Source organism: Drosophila santomea, chromosome 3L (assembly GCF_016746245.2).
Source record: "Drosophila santomea strain STO CAGO 1482 chromosome 3L, Prin_Dsan_1.1, whole genome shotgun sequence".
NCBI classification, from domain to species: Eukaryota; Metazoa; Arthropoda; class Insecta; order Diptera; family Drosophilidae; genus Drosophila; species Drosophila santomea.
Window position 1 is genome coordinate 4,854,656 of NC_053018.2, and position 20,979 is coordinate 4,875,634.

A 20,979-nucleotide genomic window follows, 5' to 3' on the forward strand; every position below is an offset into this window, starting at 1 on the left:
CAAGTTATCAGTTTAAAATATTAATCTCAATTAGATTCTGGTTAATTTAGAACCTTCTACGTTGTTATCAAGTGATATCACAGATACCCATTAATGATTAATAGCCACACAATCTTAAAAGCTTGAGTTTTTTGCTTGGTTTGCTTAAGATATCGAGATGTTATAGTTGGTTTTCCTTTCAGTGTACTAATCTCGAATTTCCCACACTTTCAGGTGAAGCCTCTGTACGATCGCTACCAGCGCGACATCGAGTTGCATCTGTGGGAGCCCATCAACCGATTCTGGGCGGAGTGCTACGAGGCCTGCAAGGCGGCCTCCAAGCAGAGGGCCACAAACCAGGCGGAGAACAGGCGCCTCTTCCAGCAGAAGATCTACATGCCGTGGAAGGTGCGCCAGGTGGAGGAGATGCAGCGACTGCAGGCGGCTGCACTGCAGCACAAGACCATCGACAGTCACATACGGAAGCGGTGGAAGACCGCCAAGCGTTTCTTGTACGGCCCACGCGGACCATGGTACACTGGGTGAGTACTTCACTTATGTACTTATTGCTACACAGAAACAAAATTTATTTTCATAAGTCACTTCTAAGATTATAAAGAATTAAGACAACAGCTTTTAAAGTAAGTGGCACTTCGTATAGGATTTCGAATGTATAATTTCTGACTCTTCTGTGATACAAGTTTCCAGTATACAACTCTCTTGTTTGGAAATATTTTTTAATTTTCGCATTCAACAGCAGTGATTTCTCTCTCTGTAAACGTCACTGAGCCCGCCCCGATTTCATTATGAAATGACGCGAAATTCAGCGTTTTAATTGCCCGCCTCGCATTTGAGGCGACAATTGTAATCGAGCGTGCCAGCGTGCACGGTTACAATAAATACTCGCATTACATGTGTGCGTGATCACTTAATCACCTGGAGGCACACACTCGTGGTCCCAAAGACCACATCGAACCACTCGAAGACTCAAACATGGCCAGAAGCCGCCGCGCTCTGTGTTAATTTCACTTCCAAATGCAAACAAATCCCTCTCAATCATTAAAGTCTGCAGCGGCATTAAAGTCATCATGATCATCAACACACTCGGCTGGTGGTAACCACAATACGTTTAGTAGTGCCACTGCTACAATGGGTGAAATCCGTCAAAAACAATGCCACAAATCGGTGATAATCCGATGCGTATTTATGATCGCACCTTTGGCTGAAGATCTCATCAAAATCTATTCACTGATCTGAGATTAGTGGTCAAATGTTGAGATTATCATATTGCCTCGGTCTAGACTGGTCATTTTATTATGAAACTATGCAAAACTATTTTATAGTTATATCCAAACTCAATCTGCTCAGGTGTCACATTGTGTTTATGTATAAATGTGTATGTAAAAATTAAATTAAAAAATTACTTATTTAACAAGTAACATTGAACATGAAACATTAAATTTGCAATATGGAATTTGCAACATTGAATTTGGAACATTAAACTTGAAACATTAAATTTGCAACATTGAATTTGCAACATTGAATTTGCAACATTAAACATGCAACATTGAATTTGCAACATTGAATTAGCCACATTGAATTAGCCGCATTGAATTTGAAACATTGAATTTGCAACATTAAACATGCAACAATGAATTTGCAACATAGAAATGCAACAATGAATTTGCAACATTGAAACATAGGTAACATTCAACGCAAAACATTAAACATATCAAAAGTTATTTTGTGTACATTGTAATTTACTTAATTTACATAATTTTACATAATTAATGTAATGTAAAAAAAATGTCGTCCACCAATACTTATAATTCCCAATCAGTTCTGACTCAATCCTCATGGGATAACAGCTCTGACAGCTCATAAGTCAGTTGACCGGAAGCTAAGATGTGGTAGTAAAAGTAGTAGTTTGTGTGTCGGTGTGTGTGATAGGTGTTCCAGAGGCCATGTGGGTATCCTGTCGTCATTTTGGATGCAGTGCATCATGGACCTGACCTGGTATGTTTCACAACTAGAAGGTAGTTTATTAAATTATATATTTATGTTCACGTGCGCCCTGATGCAGGCTACTTATTCATTTTCCTAAACATTATTAATTAATAAACTGTATAAGATTAAGTTTTCTATGATTTAGTTATTATTTGGTTAAGTTTTATATGAATAAGTTATTATTAGGTTAAGTTCTATATGATTAAGTTTTATAAGATTAAGATTTTATAAGATTAAGTTTGCTATTATTATGTTTTATATGATTAAGTTTTATATGATTATATTTTCTATGATTAAGTTATTATTAGGTTAAGTTCTATAAGATTAAGTTTTATAAGATTAAGTTATTATTAGGTTAAGTTCTATAAGATTAAGATTTTATAAGATTAAGATTTTATAAGATTAAGATTTTATAAGAATAAGATTTTATAAGATTAAGTTTTCTATTATTATGTTTTATATTATTATGTTTTATATGATTAAGTTTTATAAGATTAAGTTCTATAAGATTAAGTTTTATAAGATTAAGATTTTATAAGATTTAGTTTTATAAGATTAAGATTATGATTATGATTATGATTATGTTTTCTATGATCCAGATATGTGGAATTGCAGCCAAATCGAGCTATAAATAAGCAAGACAATTGGACAGCAGTAAAAACTATTCACTAATGTTCCTACTTCACTAATTTGTATATAGTGTTCGGTATATATATTTTGGTATTTTGTTAGCCCCCGAGCATTTTGGTTCCACTGTGGCCCACCGACTGTTTGGAGCTGCAGCTCGCCCATTGTCTTACGCTTTCGCCCATGTCTTTTGGCCCCTCCACTTTCCCGCCCATGCCGTGTCGCGACTAACATTTCAATTTAATTTTATTAAATCATCAAAAGCGTTTAATGTCGATTGCAACAAAGGCCCGTCGCATTATGCAAGTGCAAATGTAACGAAAACTCATTATGCGATCCATACATTTTTACATAAATAGCATAACAAATATGCGCATAATTGAAGGCGCCCATGTAGATGTGCAGACGAGGTGGGGTCCACTTCACTTTATACCATTCCCATGGAGGTCAGTTCTCGAATGGATCGAATTATCCGCATCCAAAGGCGGGGTGATTTCCAGTTCTTGTTCTCCATTGTACCCAGTGGCCAGTTGCCAATTACTCGATCAGATCGATTGGCAATCGGATGGCGGCGCAGTGAGGTGCTCCAACTGAGCCCATAAATTGCATTTAGACCACTTTGCATTGACTCGTAATTCGAGAATTACGCAGTTTTCTGTGGTGCGTGGCCCGAACCTTGAGCGATTAGCCTGCGCTCCATTGGAGGCCAAGTGCCATGGCACCACCAACTGCACTGCATCGGTAGCCCGGTGGGTGACCCACGCGCAGGTGGGGCTTGTTCTGTTCTAAGGTCGAACCACTCACGGACAACGAACAACTCAGAAATCTATTACATGTCCGAAAATTAACATGGAATTCATGTGTTGCCAGAGTCAAAGTCTAAGCCGCCACTGAATAATGACACTTTGGTTCTAATAACAGCGTTTATCTTTCAATTTAGAACTAAATGCAATCTTTGTTATCTGTAGTTATGACTTTTTATTAAGCGTAAACATTTCACAAGCTAGTTTTAGCCCATTAGCTAAATAATATTGTTAAAAAAAAACTTCACAATGAGCGATTTATTTATTTAAACTTTCCACCAAATATGTAAGTTGTTTTCAACTTATGTAGCTGCAAATTCTTTTACTCCTACTGATCTTCAATCATATTTTGAAATTTCTATATAATTTCCAAGCAATAGCTTTTTGAAACTCTCCTTTGAAACTCAAGAACAAGACTGCGTTTTTTTTATAAATTCCTCCCAGTTTTTCAGCTTGTAAAAGAAAACTGCATTAACTTTCCATTTGCATAGCGTCGGTTCGTTTATTGCAATCTCGTTTCTCATTCTGCGAGTTCTACTCGAGTGCACAGGCTCGGGTTAAATAAGAATCGAAACGGGGATTGTGAGTTGGGGATTATAGAGTTTTTATCGCGGTCAAACAGCCTTAAGATTAAGAAGACAAGAAACATAAATGAAAGGCCTCGAGAATGTGTGAGTGTAGATGAGGGTACATTGGATCCGCAAGATCCCAAGAACTGGGCCATCGGTATCCGCTGTCCGTGAATATTCGTATGTACATATTTCGATAAATCGCTTTCATTTCCACTAATACTACAACTACTATCGACTATGATTAGCCCACGAGCTCCCATTAACTGGAGGCCATGTGGCAGGAGAAGTTGGTCGCGATGTGTCCATTATACGGTTGCGGCAAGAGGTCGGCATTATTCGAGGGGATTACATCCATCCATCTGACTTAGTGGTAGCCCAGGGGCGACAGGGCGGGCAGAGCGGGCAGTGCCAGCTTGGGCAGAGCAGGTCCATAGGCGGGTGCCAATGCCGGTCCGTATCCGTGGGCCAGAGCCGGGTAGGCGGGCGCCAGAGCCGGTCCATAGGCGGGCAGCTTGGCCACCAGGGGTGCGGCATGGAGCAGCGGAGCCGGGGCCAGAACCTTGGCCACCGGAGCCACAGCCTTCACCACGGCTCCCTCGCGGCGCACCACTGCGTTGAATCCGTGCACGGGATCGGCGGTGTACTCCACAATGCGGCGGGTTCCATCGGCCTCGATCAGGGAGTAGGCGCCCTGGACCACATCTCCGCTGCGGGTCTCCTGCTGGCTCTTCACGTCGCCAGTGGAGCCATCCTGGTGGGCAGAGAGAAGTTGTTGGATTAGCAAAGGATAGTTGAAGGTCCTTGAAGGTCCTAAAGCTGTTAACTTCGTTTCGTAAAAGAATTGCTTCAATGGAATCCTTAATATCATATATCACAAAGGATAAAGTTTACTAAGAATGTTTTATGTAAAATCGAAATTATCCTAGAAGACAATTCAAAATGCCACTTTAGTATTGCAAACTTGCTCAACCAATATGTACGATTTAATAGTTCTAAGCTTCCATAAACACCTCATAAAAATGTCTGGCCAAATCAGAATTTGCATACCAGTTGCTCAATAAAGCAATAAAATTCTGATGCAGTTTTCTGAATTGGCATTGCTTTTTATGAGGTGACTGATGGACTATGCAGTGCTGCCTATGAAGCTTTACTCACATGAACATCGTAGCTGAAGGTGTACTGGGGATTGGGATCGTAGGGCTCCGGACCCGCCACCTTGGCCACCAGAGGAGCAGCCACCTTGGCCAGCGCCGGGTACGATGGATAGGCGGGCAGTGCCAGTCCGGGACCAGGAACCACCACGGCGGTGGACACCGCCACCAGGGCGCTCAGGACGAGGATCAGTTTCTGTGCCATTCTGGACTGGTGTGTGCTTGGAGTGCTTTTGCGATGGAGTCGTGGAGAACTGGAGGACTACTGCTGCTCGACTGACAAATGAACTCGATCTGTGGTTCTGTGGCCGCACGACAATTGCTTTTTATAGGCCTCCCATAGACGCGAGCCCAAAAAATCTGCCACAGCCTCCGTCTGCCGCCTGCCGCCGCCTGCCACCATATATTTATGCAAAAAACGCAGCAAGACACACAAAATAATAAACAACTAAAAAGTGCGCATGCGTGTGGAGTCTGTAATGGCCTGTGCCTATGCGAAATACTCGCATCGATCGCGACAAATATAAAATAATTCATTTTTCGTTCCACTGCCCATGGCAATCACAAGGGGCTGCTCCGGAGGAGGTGAGAGAGGAGCCGGCCAAGCTGGAGGAGGAGGGTGCTCACGCATGTCTGGGAGTCTGGGAGGACTGTGCCGGACCAAAGCACCAAACTGGTCCCACGCCGGCTGAATCGCCGTCGTTGTTGTCGTGACAAAAAAGTTCAATTCGAAAGCGAATTATTTGGGCCTAAACCGGGTGGCCGGACGTATCAGGTGTGTGGTGGCCGCATGAGCACCAGTGCCTCCCATGTCTCCATACACCCATGTCTCCATGTCCCCATGTCCCCATGTCTCGACTTTATGGCCACCAGATTGGGGCGAAGCTGCACACGCACCCAGCACCCAGTCGATTGTTGAAAGGTGTGTTTGGGGCACAGCCTTCGAAACTGGCTGGCTGCTCTGAGCCGCGCCCACCCAAAAAATCTACGCCAGACGCATTCGCTACACTGAGAAAAAGCGACAAAGTTCTAATGCATAGTTGAGAATTTAATGGATGTGATAGTGATGAAAGTGATAGTAAAGCGATGGGATATTAAAATTGCTAGACAATGTAACAGGTAGGATTGTATGTAATAAAGTACGAGAGTATCAAATATCGTTTTGTTAAACCAAATAAAATTAATTATTTTAACAAAACACAGGACTTTTGAAACTTGAAAGATTTTAAGAAATGTATGTACAATTGACATATTGAATCTTAGATACATATATGTTATTACAAAAGCTACTTGAATTACACTAAACAATTGGATAAACAATTTAGAATGTAATTTTCTTTTTCGAATTTCATGCTATTTTTTCTAAGTGTACAGATTTTGTTCTGTTTCGCCGCTCTGTTGCCATTGGGACAATTTTGGCCATTATCACTAATTTTCAACGCGTACCGCCGCTTGTTAGGCGTTGCTGTCGCTGCTGCAGTTGCTGCTGCGTTTGCTGCTGCAGTTGCAGTTACTGCTGCAGTTGCAGTTGCAGTTACTGCTGCAGTTGCGGTCGGCGCCGGCAGCAACATCTATGGACATGCTCGGGTTGGGGTTTGCGTAATCCAAAAATTGCATCTCGTGCCGATTTTTTACTTTCAATTAAGCTATTGAATAATTTGAGTGCGTGTTGGGCCAGCGAGTGAATGTATTCATTTGGAGTGGAAGAGTTCTTTGGGCGTGGGACAGCTGCAGTCGAGATAACCATCTAAGATTGCTGTCTTATGTAAGTGGAAAATGACTTGCGACATGGGTCAGCTTTCTTCGGAAAATGGGGCTTTTCCTGGTTACATTTTGTTACATTTAAAATTACAAAACAATTTTAACATGGCATGGAGTCACGAATACTCGTATGTTCACCAAGTAATTAGTTCCATTAAACACATAACAATTTCCATTCCTTGACACCCACAATTATGATGTAATTTAAAAGTTAACACACTGCACACAGTTTCAAGTTCAAAATGACAATATTTGCATCCATAATGACACGCAAATTGTGATCTTGAAAATATGTCCACTCAATATCTTGTTATTTTGCACTACTTTAAGTGCGTTTTTAATTTAGTTCATTATCATTAACTAAGCAAGTGTTCATAGTGGGCCTTGAGCTTGTCTGATCAACTGACTAATTAATAAAGTGTATAGGTGCAAAAGTAAACTCGTTTCGGAATTTAGTGAAGTCCACTACTGAAAGTGTACTTTTGATTAATTTTAGTTTGAGAAGCAGATACTTACGGATTTTCCTTGAATATGAATCAAAGACAATGTTTATATCTTTGGCTTATTGAATTTATTATTTTATGATAACTGACTTTACAACGGACTAAGGAGCAGACAATAAGTTATGTAAAAGCTAGGTAACAAGCAGTGCTCGAAGCTCTAGAAGATTGAGCACCTAGCCCAAGAGTGGAGCAGCCACTGGAGCCACCAAAGGGCGAGCAGCCACCGGAACTGGTCCTCGCTGCACCACCGCATTGAAGCCGTTGATGGGATCGGCGGTGTAGAAGACGGTGCGCAGGGATCCATCGGCATCCACCACCGAGTAGGAGCCCTTGACCACATCGCCATCCCGCACCTCCTGCTGGCTCTTGCTGTCACCGGTGAGCGCATCCTGGACATTGTAGGCGAAGGCGTACTGCGGATGCGGATCCACCTCCGTGTTGAGGGGCACGCCCACTGGAACAGCGGCTGGCAACAGGGCGCACTCGATAGCGGCGATCAGAGCGCAGCAGATGAGGGTGATCTATGGGTAAAGGAAGGTGCATTGATTGGTTTCTGCTCGAGATGCACACTTGTGAAAATCCTTTGTATCCTTTGTAGCAGGACTCCCCCAACTCACCTTGATCAGGGCCATGACTAGATGTGCTTGGTGGATAGCGTGCAGTTTTTCAATGGTGCTTTGTGCTTGACAATGCTGTCGGAACTGTCTTGTACTGCCATTGGATCGGGGTTATAAAGGGCCGCCACATTTCCGCGATACCATGCGCCATGGTGTGGCAACCGCTGCCAAAAACGATTCCATGCGCTGGCGTAATGGCCCATTTTTGTGCCTGGTCCACCTGCAAAAGGTTTCCCCCATGGACGTGCCAGCAAATAGCCCAACTTGCACAATTCTCCCCTCCACCAAAGCGCCTACAATATGAATTGTGATAACCGTCAATATAGTTGGCACTACGTGATGGGAATCTTAAGTCGATAGCTTTAACTCGAAGCTCGGAACCTACCCCAATGTTTATCTAGGTTTTGCAGGGGACTGTAGTTCATTTCTACAAAAAGTTAATCTTTTCCCATCGAAATCTAAGAAATCTAAGAAAAACATTTAAACTTTTTTTGTACCGAAACTTTTATTCAGTAAATGCAGTTACTAATTCACTAAGTGGCCGATAGCCGTTCCCCAGATCCCCAGAACGGTATCCCTAAACGTAGTCTATGTTGGCGATCCATCGATCGGAGATTGGGAATTGGGAATGTGGGGGTCAACAGCGGGGTGGCAACAGCACGCACGTCCTTTGTGTTTCGGGTTTTGACTGACAGAAATGTGGGTAAATGCATTAGAACTATTTAACAACGGTCCTACAACTTAGGCCATGGAGTAGTTTGTCATCGCTGCATCATCGCTGGAGACTCATCGCCTAGTGGTATCCACCCAGACTCAGGCCGGGCGCCGAGGCGTATCCAATCTTGGTGATGGCGGGAACGGCGGCGACGGCCAGAGCTGGCTTGGCAATGGCCACCGCGGCCACGCCCTTCTTCTCCACGACGGCATTGAAGCCGTTGACCTTGTCGGCGGTGTAGGTGACCTTGCGAATGGTGCCATCGGGCTCGGCCAGGGAGTAGCTGCCGTGGACGACTCCGTTGACCAGGGTCTCCTCCTGCTGCTTGGAGTCGCCGGTGTGATGATCGGTTACTCCGTACGAGAAGCTGTACTGCGGATTGGGATCGTAGGGCTCGGCCACAGCCACTTTGGCCACGGCAACGGGAGCGGCCAGTACCTTGGGAGCATATGAGATGGCAGGAGCAGCATACGAGATGGCAGGAGCAGCCAGAAGCTTGGGAGCTGCATAGGAGATGGCAGGAGCAGCTAGCAGCTTGGGAGCTGCATAGGTGAGACCCGGAGCCGACAGTCCATAGGGATCAATGGGAATGGCCACCACAGCGGACAGGATCAGTGCCAAAACGAACAGAGTCTGGCGAGGAATTCCATAAACAAGTAGAGTCAAACTAAAAGCTGCAATCCTTGGGCCAACTCACCTGGGCAATCATGGCGAAGGATGTGTGAATGAGGGAGCTCTGGTTTGGATGTGTCTGCACTGCGAGAACTCAGCTCAAATGTGAGATGCATTTTCCGGCTGGTCTTCAGTTTTATATTCGAAACTGGCGGCAGTTGTCAGCGGACAAAAAAAAAAAAAAAAAAAACTGGACAATCTAATGGGCAGAGTGACAATTGCGTCTCATTTGGTGGCTGCCCGATCTCGATCTCGATCTTGCACCCCAGACCTCATAGCTGATGGCGGATTTCGTGTTTCTGGTGCGGATTTCATCATTGGTGCTGGCTTTTCTCAATGGAATAACTGCTGCTGCCGAGACACACCACTCACCAAAATCCATTTGAGTCCGTTCAAGAGCGCTGCTCCAAGATACCCAGTTACCCAGCTACCCAGTTACCAAGCTGCCACCAACACCAGACTCGTTTTCCGCTGACTCGCCGACCGATCTGGTTTAATTTTTTCGCCGTTTTTCGGCACATTCTCAGGTTCTCCAGCCGAAATTTGTCTGATGTAATAAGTGCCTCATATTGTGGCAGTTGCAGTTGCAGTTGCCACAAGAACAGTGACGGTGTTTACTGGTGATTTTTGGTACTCTCTCAAAAAAAATTCATTAATATCATAGGGTTAATATAAATAATATATTTTCTTGATTGTGTGTTTGTTCTTAACATAATTCATTCTTGCACTTCCAAATATTTCTTGAGGTAGTTTTCTTAATGTTTAATTGAACTTTTAAATTGTATCTTTTTTAATAATATTTACATTACAATTGGATGTACCACAATAATTGAATAAGTAAATTGAATGCCTACTGTTTAGTTATGCCGATTATTACTCATACGCCATGTTTACGTGACTAACAGGCAATCCTCGTAGTAACAGCCATGTCCAAAGTGCTCACTTGCAGGGTATCAAAACAAGATCAATCGTTTGCTGCCACTCGTTTAATTAGAAAACGAAAATGGCAAGTTTCGACGACTTGGTGGAGGGAATGGGCGGAGCACAGGCGCAATTACGCACTCGCACACGCACACGCACACGCATCAACCCCTCGCCGATCTTCGACTTCCACCTGACCAGCGGGACCAGCGCCCACATTGCTGAGCCGGTCACTTAGCCACCGTAATTGCCTCGAACGGGCCAAAAGGCATTTAGCCGGCATTTGGAAGCTCTAACCGCGGCGACCTTGCTCACAATTGGCAGCTAAGTGGCTGTGGCAGTGGCTAGTATTTCATCCACTTTTAATTAATTCGCATCTCAGAGCAGAGTCAAGCGATTGGGCAAGGAACTGCATAAATGGCAGTGGAGCATTCCATTCGCTTTGGCCAAATTGAACGAATATACATACATATGTACATATATCCATGCTGGTTTCCGGTGGCGACAATCTACGCCGACAACCGTTAGTCAGCTCCCCCAATCCGACGAGTAATGCCGCCAACCGCCATCTGGTGCCAACTTTTGGGGCTCTCTCTCCGTTTCTCCGGGCCTCTCGGCGACTCTCCGAGGTGAATCCGCAGCCAACAAGTCGCAAGGTCGTTGGTTGCATTTTGGAAAAGAGTCACGAACTCGAAACCAGCCACCAGTTACAGCACGAAATCGATGGGGAATCTTTAATCAACCAATGAGTTAGGCAAATTCCAAAAAAACTGGAGATTCTTGTTTAATATTTGCTGGGAAAATTACATAAAATTAAGATATGATTTATCCTTATCACAGATTGTTTATAAATGATTAAAGAGGAACCATAAAAACCTACAGGAACTGAACTTAAACCTCATGCTTCGTCATTTATTAAAATATCGCAGCATTCTATTTAATATACCAATTTTTGAACTTTTCTTAAGACTTTTCTCAATAGCAATATATGGGCATTATCGGTATTAGACTGCTAATCGATATTGCTGGCCCACATTGACCCAGTTACACCTCGTCAAGTGAAACCGAACCCCTTGTGAAAACCTTATTATGTACAAGTTGTAGCTCATTAGCATAAGTAATTGATACACAATAAAGTGTATAAGAAACTTTCCAATTTATTGGACACAAGCAACCTAAGTGATACATCAAATTCGGGATCATTTCAATCTTAAGTTACTTCTTCCTTTCAAAGATATATTAATTATGTCTTTGAGTTTGAACCCTTGTCAACCCGACTTCATTATGGTATTTCAATTATAAGTTTCACGCTTTTGGTGTAAAGGAAAATGAAAAGCACTGCCATTGGATGGATGAAACCTGCATGGCAATTACCGAAAACTACTGCTCCGAAATATAATCAAATCGCATTCACTTTCGATCCGAACAAGGCAAAAACAGTGGCAAATAAAAATGAAAACTTGGTGTAGCCGCCGCAAGACGACAGAAAAATGGAGTACGTGCTGCGAATTTGGATCAAAAAAAACGCGAGACGCAGACGCGTCCAAATGCTGGGTAGGAAGAGACCCCAAAAAGCGATGGTGTTGATGATGCGGGGGGCAAGGAGCTTGGACAATGGGCTACCATACGCAATTGGTACGCAGTTCCCTCCACGGAGCTCCGCATGCAAATTTTGCGAACGCATCTGGGTATAAAAGTCGTGGTTTTTTTGTCCAAGGTATGTCAGTTCATTTTCGATAACCGACGGTGACAATCGCACTAAATCCCCACCCAAGCCTTACAATGAATCCTCTGGCGGTAAGTGATGGTGATAGCTTCGGCGACGGACCGTAGGATCAGGCGACTAACCTGGACACCATGGATCTTCCTCACAGGTTGTTGCAGTCCTCTCCTCGATGGCCCTTTCGGCTCAGGCTGGTCTGGTTGGCGCTCCTCTGGCGGCCGCTCCTCTGGGTGCTCCTCTGGCCTACTCCGCCCCTCTGGGAGCTGCTCCCTACTTCGCACCGGCTGCGTACTCCGCCCCCCTGGGCTACGGTGCTCCTTTGGGATACAACGCCCCTCTGGTGGCTGGACCTGCTCCTCTGGTAGCCAAGACCTACGCTGCTGCTCCCTTCGCAGCTCCGTTCGCCGCTCCCATCGCTGCTCCAGTTGCTCCAGTTGCCCCAGTTGCTGCTCGCCTGGCTGCCCCAGTCGCTGCTCCCTTCGCTGCCCCAATTGCTCCAGTTGCTGCTCCCCTGGCCGCTCCCGTTGCTCCAGTTGCCGCTCCCCTGGCCGCTCCAGTTGCTGCTCCCATCGCCACCGAGATCGTGGATGCCCACCCCCAGTACAAGTTCGCCTACGATGTCCAGGATACGCTGACTGGTGACTCCAAGACTCAGGAGGAGACCCGTGATGGTGATGTCGTGCGCGGATCCTACTCTCTGATCGAGCCCGATGGTTCCCGTCGCATTGTCAGCTACTACGCCGACTCCATCAACGGATTCAACGCTGTGGTGCAGAAGGATGTGCCCGTTGCTGTGGCCCCAGTTGCTCCAGTTCTGGCCAAGACCGTGGCTGCTCCAGTGGCTCCAGTGGTGGCTGCTGCCCCCGCTCCAGTCTTCGCCAAGACCCTGGCCGCTCCCATCGTCGCCTAAGCAAGAGAAGGAGGAGTAGGAGTCGTAATGGAAGGATTGACCGCAATTCGACAAAGGACTTTCATCTGTACATATTCGATTAATCATTGTCGAGCTATTAAATAACTTTCATCGCAAAAACACAAAATTAAAGAAATTCTGAAAACAAAAGATTGTATTTTCCTTTTAAAACACATCCTGGATTAGGTATAACAAAATAAGGCTTTCAAAAGTTATATCCTATAGTATATCTAGTATTGTTTAAGTATTTTAGAGATAATTTTTGTAGGTATCTTCATACTCTGTAGTTTAAGGATTATACCTAAAATTGTGTGTTCTTTTTAGGGAAGTGGATGAAGAGTTCTGGAAGCTATCGCCACATGAGAACGTGGCGCGGATGCGTCTGAAACTGGAGCCCCAATTGTATCCAAACAAACACGAAAACGCCGCCAATTTGCGCGACAATGCGACCAGTGCCTACGACACCAAGTAAGGCCAACCAGTCCCAAGTAGTGTCTTTCTAAATCTTATTTTGAATATCCTTAATCTCAGGGAAATCTCGGAATTTGACTCCACCATCAAGAATGCGGTGGTGCGCGATTTCCTGGCTGATGACGAAAGCTCCCAACTGGAGGAGGAACTGCGTCAACTGATCGACACGCAAGCGCAACAGGATGTGGCGCTGGAGAAGCTAGTCATGTCCCAGGACTGTGAGCTGATCACACTGATGACGAAGGTGAAGGGACGCATTGAGGTTAACCAGAGCGTGTTCACGTTTGTGGACTTGAGTCCGCCAACGGAGGATGGTTCCAAATACGACTTCAGGTTCTCCACCAACAAGATACGTGAGGTGCATCTGCGAAAGTACAATCTGCGCAGAAGTGCTCTGGAAATCTTCCTGGTGGATCAGACCAGCTACTTCCTTAACTTTACAACAAAGGTGAGTTTTGCGTAATTAAAAACGTAGAGATTACAAATTTGTTTGTTTCTTTGAAGACTCGCAATAAAGTTTTCACGAAAATCGTGGGTCTACCGCTTCCAAACATACTCTACGGCTCGGGAAGATCACCGGCTGAACTGCTGAGAGCCTCGGGACTCACCCAGAGATGGATCAACCGTGAGATTTCCAACTTTGAATACTTGATGTACCTAAACACCATCGCAGGTAAACAAGCAACACCCAATTATCACTTAACACCCAATTAGTTTATCAAACTAACGTATTTCACACTACCAGGTCGATCCTACAATGATCTAAGCCAATACCCCGTCTTCCCCTGGATCCTTGCTGATTACACCAGTGACGTGCTGGATCTAACCGATCCCAAATCATTCCGTGACCTATCCAAACCTATTGGATGCGTAAGTGTTGCTGATCCTAAAATAAGGTGATTAGTTACACGTTATATTCATTTCTTCCACAGATAAACCCGAAAAACGAGGCCGAGGTGCGCGGTAAATATGATTCATTCGAGGATCCCTCTGGTGCCATACCCAAGTTCCACTATGGAACCCACTACTCCAACTCGGCCGGCGTGCTCCACTATTTGCTCCGCGTGGAACCGTTCACCTCGCTGCACATTGAACTGCAGAGCGGTCGTTTCGATGTGGCCGATCGTCAATTCCACTCCATACCTCAGACGTGGAAGTTGCTGATGGACAATCCGAATGACGTGAAGGAGCTAATTCCCGAGTTCTTTTACTTCCCCGAGTTCCTCAAGAACATGAATAAGTAATGCATATGGCTATAACTTTAATTCAGTGGGCCTAATTATATTCTATGTGCAGATTTGACTTGGGCCACTTACAAATAACCAAAGAAAAGGTAGACGATGTCATATTACCAGCTTGGGCCACCACACCGGAGGAGTTCATAGCTATACACCGAAGGGCTTTGGAATCGGAGTATGTTAGCCAGCATCTGCACCACTGGATTGACCTGATCTTTGGGTATAAGCAGAAGGGACCCAAGGCAGCGGAGGCTCTAAACGTGTTCTACTACTGCTCCTATGAAGGCGCTGTGGATTTGGACAAGATCACCAATCCTGTAGAACGGGAGGCGGTTGAAGGTAAGTCTTTAAAGACATTAATAATATTTTTATTCACATCCATTCATTTTCCTAGGAATGATTAATAACTTTGGCCAAGTGCCTTCTCAGCTGCTGCGGGAGCCACATCCACGACGACTTACCCAGGATGAGACAGCTCTCAAGCTCGTACGTGCTGAGCTCCGAAGGCCGGATCTCACACAGTTTCTGGACAAAGTGGTGCAGTACTACTGCGAGCTGTCCACGCCCAAGGATCCCATTGTGTACCTGAGTCCGCCGCGAAGTCCTCCGAGATCCTTCCTGCAGCTGAGTCCCGATGTCCTAGTCAGCATTTCCAAGTCTACCATACTGGGCTGCAATTCGTGGCTATCGTTCGATAAGGATCAGGGATTCCTGCTGGAAACCGATGCCACAACGGCTAATTTGAAGTAGGCGATCTTAAAATATTTTGCAATTCGGTCATAAAAATGTACATCTCTTTGAAGGAACCGCAAGCGGATCTTTGGACCCTTCCACTCGTCACAACAACCGCACTCACAGCTCTTTGCGGTGAGCACGGATGGCAAGCTGCTTTATGCCGGTGGTATCTGGGATAACTCCTTAAGGGTGTACAATCTGAATAAGGGCAAGGCGGTGGCTTCGGTAACCCGCCACCTGGACATCATCACCTGCATAGCACTAGACAATTGTGGCTCGTACTTGGTTACCGGTTCCCGTGACTGCACCTGTATAGTGTGGAGCATCCAAACAAATCAGCAGGGTGGCGGATCCACCAACAACATTCCAGTTCATGCGCTGACGGGTCAGTCGCACCTTCAGGCCATCACCCAGCTGAACACCCAGAATAGCTATTCACCCAAGCCCTTGACGGTGCTCTATGGTCACGACGATGCCATTTCCAGTGTAGCCATCTACACGGAACTGGATCTGGTGGTCTCTGGATCCCTGGTAAGCACTAATAGCTAACTCAAGGGATTCTAGTAAAACAACTGTTTTGCTTTTCAGGATGGAACAGTTAACGTGTATACACTTCAGGAAGGTCAATTTGTTAGAACGCTTAAGCCCATTGGATGCACTGAGTCCTGTGTTCAAATCTCATTCGTAACCCTTTCCTATCATGGTAAGTTCTGAAAAACATGGGTAATTGGTTGTCTTTTATTCTATTGCAACTGAAATCAAAACCTACAGTTTGAGAGGCATTAGTTGTTGTTGATTTCGCCTAAAAGTATGCACCACAATTTTGGTACTTTAGTTCAACCTATTTATTTGTAAATATATGGTAGCAATTGGGCGTTCCCAAAAAAATTGACTATATCATTCATGCCGCTCTTTAACTTTATCAATTAAATTGATACACGATACTTTGCCTAAGCCCAAAGTTTACCGCCAATGTGGACTTAATGAATAAATTCCTGAACTCAAACATAAGAGCTATTTCTGCGAAATAATTTAATCACAACTATTCGATCCATCTGAACAAAACTCAATTGACTCAGTGAAGAATAACTGATAAGAAAATTGACATGGGCTAACTTTTGATTGATAAACTCAGTGAAACGGAGCTTGGCCGGTTGACTCATAAGACGGCTGGTTATCTTTTCCCCACATACGACCACCTGAAACCCATAATCTCAGCCAATCAGCCCTCTTTCCTGTCCACCCATGGTGCCCGTAATCTTCCGATGAGGCGGTGGATACCTCACGTGCTACTGCGTAGCATTCCCATTATGTTTGAAGAGGGGGCAATCAAACAATTTAATCAGCCCTCCTATCGACAATTGCCACATAAGTGCGGCGACGAGAATCACGTGATTGTGTGGCCATGTGCCTCGCCTCGCAGCTCCCTCCTCCTCCACCAACTTGCTATATCATAGTGATGTTGGAAATCGTCCGACTTTGCCCCATGCACACTGCTCGCCATATCTTATCGCGCGTTGCAGTTAAAGGCGATGGGGCTTAATCCAAATAAAAGCGTGTCTAACCCAGCGAGATCGTAAAGTGTACGAACCCCAGCAAGGTTAAGACTTTGTCGGTTTGTTCGGTTGGTTGGCAAGCTGAAAATGTATGCCTCGGAATTCCCCATCGTTCCTCATAGCAACACAGTCAAGGTGTTATTACCATTACCATAAAATAAAAATCAGGGTTTTTTGATTTTGCACAAAAAACTATCACCGATGGTACGTGCCCGATAAAGAAATATCATAATTGCGCACTTGTACCGACCTAAATCAATTTACTTTCGATTATATTACGACAATGATTCATTGACCGTAATTAACATACTTATGATTATTGCTCTATATAATGGCGATGATTTTGGGAAAACGATTTCACAAATCACATTTCGTGTAGCACGAGTTTTTTCTACAGCGTATTTTCAATCAAAAGGCTAAATGTTTCCGTTGTAGGAAAGATTTTAAATTTAAGTAAGTTTTACATACATAAATTTCTATATGTTTCTTCCATTCTCTTTGGGTTAATATAATATGGGATTACCCTAAAGCGCGTGTTTAAAAACGAGCAAAACACGTTTTTAAATATCAAAGTAAGCGTGTAATGCCATTTACTCGCAATTCAACGTTCTGAAAATGAATATAATATGATTGTGCTGCCTGCACTTAACTTTCATTTTTGTTTGTTATACAATATTGGTCTTGTGATAATGCGAATCAATACTCGAAAGCCTCGAATTCCGTTTGCTTTGCATTCTGGCTACGAAATACATACGTCAAACCAATGGCGCCAGCTTGCATATCGAATTCTTTAAATATGCAGCCAGCCATATAGATTCGCTAAGCCACTCGATTTTCGGGCAATCAGCTTGGACTCTTGGAAATTGATATACCACTTTCCTTCTCTTTGCCTGCCGCCAGTAAGCCGAGTATATAATGCCGGCTATAATGCATATAATGTAGCCACTTGCAGCCGTTCGCTTATCGTGTGAGTTAATACACACACTTCTGATTATAAATTCGCAACATCCGGCTGTGATCGGTTCAGAAATATGGAAATCGAATCGAATCGAAACGAATCGAATTGAAAAACGTCAGTCTCAGTTCATTTTCCAGGGCAATGATGGGCACTTAATTGCGTTCTTGTCGGGCCCCAATCAATTACATAGCCGCTAACGAAGACCCGATCCCATCCATTAATTGACTATCAGTCCGCAACGAAACCCACCCATACACCCAAACGCATCCATATGCCCGACATCCGTACGACACTCGGTTCTCTGGCATTAACCCAACGTCGTTAATGGAATCAAATCGGTGGGGCGAACGAGCCCCGCGAACGAATCGCGCGTCACACAGTCACACGACCAACCAGTCCAACACCCCCCCACCCCCCTTCCCCATGTGCTCCTCCTATCCCCCCGCCACACATCCCTCAGGCCGCCCATGTGCGCCGGCGATTCATTCATTTTTTAATTTCTAAGACGCAGCAGAAAATTTATGAAATAGTTGTAGTAAATTTTGGATGAAAGGCCCCAATAAAGATCAAGATATACGTATATACTTATATGCACAGATATCACTGTGAGAGTTTTGCGTTTTTTTTCTGAATGAACTGCAAGATTGGCCTAAACCAACCGGGCACGGTTTATACTAGTTATTTCTGTGCGCGTGGCCGGGTCACTTTAGGAAGTTCATTCAGATCCAATCTAGGGTATTTAGTGTCTCTTCCTTCTGAACGAGTTTCGCTGGGTGGCATTGGCACACAGCTACAGATACAGAGGTAGAGATACAGATACAGATACAGATATAGAGGTAGAGATACAGATTCAGAGATAGAGATACAAGAGCCGCCACATAGCACGGATACTTGTGAAGATAAGAGCAACTACGCATTGCTCGCTCTTGGATGTAGTATGTCGCCATGTGATAATGTCTTTATGCGATGTCAGGTTATCAGCAGACCAGAGTGGGCCGGACCTCGTCTAATAGCATAATGGCATTTCCACTGCGTAGATTGACGCCACTACGCCCTGCCCCACATTCTGGCATCGCCGAGCTGATATGATCAAAGAATGCTGCAGATGTTTGAACCATGATTCTGATTTCTGTTCTATGTTCTTTATGCACAGGTCACATTGCGTTTAGTGCACTGGATGACACCTCGCACTCGGTGCACGTGTACAGCATCAATGGCTGCAGTCTGGGCTCCAAATATGTTTCCGGCAGGGTGACGGGATTGGCCAGTGCCTCCGACTATCTGGTGGTGGCCGATGATGCCGGCGACATCACCATGAGCCGGCTACATGGGTAAGAATGTGGCTATTATAAGGCCGTTATTGAAATGAAGAACCCATTTAATGCAAGTTTACAACTTTCTTTGCAGCTTGAAGCCCGTCTTCGACATTCCGCTGCACGTGCCCATCCAGACGGTGGTGGTCACTCCGGGCAACACCCACATTCTGGCGCCGCTGCGAGACGGGCGCCTGGCGGTGATCGCCGTGCAACTGCCCTCCGGCGGCAACAAGAAGCATTCCGTGCTAAATGTTTAGGTTCAGCAGGAGCTGGAACATGAACATTGCTGACTTACTGAATTCCCGAATTTTTACCCTCTGCTCTAGCATAAGTTGTAGTCGTTCTAGTTTCCCTCGTTCTGCTTTTAGCACACCCCCAGTTTTATTTATTGTGTCTTGTGGCATTTGTCATGATTTATTTTCTGTCTGTCTACCCTGCTACGTGACGTGCCAAACGCAAAGCCTTTGACCAACTCATAATTCCCAGAAAGTTGACAATTGTATCTAGAGGTATTCGGCAAGTCGATCGATTGCATTCGCGGAATTTTTATGCCAACTAACGCATTATATGCCCCATCAAATGTGCGTGTACACCTGTCTGGCGTGGTGATCCTCCATCCTGGGCGGCATAAAATGATGGATGGCACACTCCCCTTCTTCGCCTGATGAAAATCTCAATAAATAAATAAATCATTCGTGGCGGTGCGCAGAGATAGCTCGACAAATGGGACGCAAGGAGGTGATTGGAGACGGAAAACTGGTTGTCGACGCACTTGGCAACCAACACCACTACTTCTCTCTGACTCACGAGCGACTTTCAAATTGGCCGAAATAAAAAAAAGAAAAAGAATGGAAACCGACAAAAAAAAAAAAAAAACAGCGCCCGGCAACAGCGGCAAGGCGCTTAAAAAACAGCAACCGCTCGCTGAGATCAACGACGGCATCCAGCTGCTCGGTTGATCAAGAGAAACACTTTCGTTGCGCCCCTTTTCGCCTGCAGATACAACCAAAAATAGAGCCCAGAGATCTTTGTCCCATTAAGTACGCACACTCGGATCGCATGGTATTGCTACCCAATCATTGACAGAGCATTTCCAATTGAAGTATTACCACAGTCCGTCCACACAGAACCGTGATCCGTGATCTGTAATCCATGATCCGCGATCCAAGATCCACATGTCAGACAATACCCAGTGGCAGAGCAAGAGATTCTATCTATTTCCATACCACCCATACCAACATTCCGATCCCCAAACTTCTGCCTTTGATCTAAGCGATTGTGAAAAAGAAAACCCCGCAGACTCTGAAATCTGAATTTCCAAAGACATGCGACAATATCAAAGGTGACTTGAGAACATACATACATATATATTTTACGAAACGTAATCGCGTATATATAGCTTACAACTTTCGCACAAAATCGGGACGTGAGACGTGAGATTAGCCCCCGCTTTGGAGCCCCGGGCAGCTGCAAACCACTGAATCAATACCTTTCTATATCTACTCCAGCAATATATAGTATATATCATCTGTGTACGTAAAGGTCCTCCGGATCGAGTTCGTTATTTGTTGTTAGGATCGTAACGCATTATATGGTAATACTGTTCAATGTATGTACGTAACTGTACGAGTTTATGTAGATAATAATGTGACTATTCGTAGTTCTGTAGATCTGTCAATAAAGTGAATGAAAAGCACCGTGAATGTACTCGTAACTGCTCGTTTTATTCACCTGCCGCCCATTG

At 44.7% G+C, this 20,979-nt stretch overlaps 5 protein-coding genes across 9 annotated transcripts in view; 2 read left to right on the forward strand and 3 right to left on the reverse strand.

Annotated features, from left to right (window-relative positions):
* LOC120449651 (neurobeachin-like protein 1) overlaps nt 1-20,949 on the forward strand; it is a 31,993-nt gene extending 11,044 nt beyond the window's left edge. For all 5 annotated transcript variants that reach the window (XM_039632244.1, XM_039632245.1, XM_039632246.1 and 2 more), the window contains 12 exons: nt 214-521; nt 13,286-13,429; nt 13,493-13,880; nt 13,937-14,105; nt 14,178-14,302; nt 14,365-14,672; nt 14,729-15,009; nt 15,065-15,416; nt 15,474-15,936; nt 15,994-16,108; nt 19,073-19,250; nt 19,327-20,949. In XM_039632244.1, coding sequence (XP_039488178.1) covers nt 214-521; nt 13,286-13,429; nt 13,493-13,880; nt 13,937-14,105; nt 14,178-14,302; nt 14,365-14,672; nt 14,729-15,009; nt 15,065-15,416; nt 15,474-15,936; nt 15,994-16,108; nt 19,073-19,250; nt 19,327-19,492 — 2,997 coding nt within the window. In that variant the 3' untranslated portion in view covers nt 19,493-20,949. The remainder of the gene's footprint in view (nt 1-213; nt 522-13,285; nt 13,430-13,492; nt 13,881-13,936; nt 14,106-14,177; nt 14,303-14,364; nt 14,673-14,728; nt 15,010-15,064; nt 15,417-15,473; nt 15,937-15,993; nt 16,109-19,072; nt 19,251-19,326) is intronic.
* Nucleotides 3,904-5,426, reverse strand: LOC120449655 (larval cuticle protein A2B). The gene is made up of 2 exons (XM_039632252.1): nt 5,144-5,426; nt 3,904-4,739 (listed from the first exon to the last, which is right to left on the reverse strand). The coding sequence occupies exons 1-2, from the start codon at nt 5,342-5,344 to the stop codon at nt 4,353-4,355; spliced, it is 588 nt and encodes a 195-aa protein (XP_039488186.1). The 5' UTR covers nt 5,345-5,426; the 3' UTR covers nt 3,904-4,352.
* On the reverse strand, nt 7,577-8,250 carry LOC120449658 (cuticle protein 21). Its single transcript, XM_039632254.1, has 2 exons — nt 8,021-8,250; nt 7,577-7,924 (listed from the first exon to the last, which is right to left on the reverse strand). The coding sequence occupies exons 1-2, from the start codon at nt 8,033-8,035 to the stop codon at nt 7,577-7,579; spliced, it is 363 nt and encodes a 120-aa protein (XP_039488188.1). The 5' UTR covers nt 8,036-8,250.
* Nucleotides 8,524-9,802, reverse strand: LOC120449657 (larval cuticle protein A2B). The gene is made up of 2 exons (XM_039632253.2): nt 9,433-9,802; nt 8,524-9,368 (listed from the first exon to the last, which is right to left on the reverse strand). The coding sequence occupies exons 1-2, from the start codon at nt 9,442-9,444 to the stop codon at nt 8,814-8,816; spliced, it is 567 nt and encodes a 188-aa protein (XP_039488187.1). The 5' UTR covers nt 9,445-9,802; the 3' UTR covers nt 8,524-8,813.
* Nucleotides 12,032-12,997, forward strand: LOC120449654 (larval cuticle protein A3A). The gene is made up of 2 exons (XM_039632251.1): nt 12,032-12,125; nt 12,203-12,997. Exons 1-2 carry the CDS (start codon nt 12,111-12,113, stop codon nt 12,959-12,961), a joined length of 774 nt encoding a protein of 257 aa, XP_039488185.1. The 5' UTR covers nt 12,032-12,110; the 3' UTR covers nt 12,962-12,997.
* Nucleotides 20,950-20,979: the final 30 nt, after the last annotated feature.

Bases quoted from the DNA above. Each gene is read 5' to 3' on its own strand.
- LOC120449655 (XM_039632252.1), bottom strand. From the start codon at position 5,344: ATGGCACAGAAACTGATCCTCGTCCTGAGCGCCCTGGTGGCGGTGTCC. The intron at 4,740-5,143 runs GTGAGTAAAGCT...TCTGCCCACCAG, and splicing joins CCTTCAGCTACGATGTTCAT to GATGGCTCCACTGGCGACGT.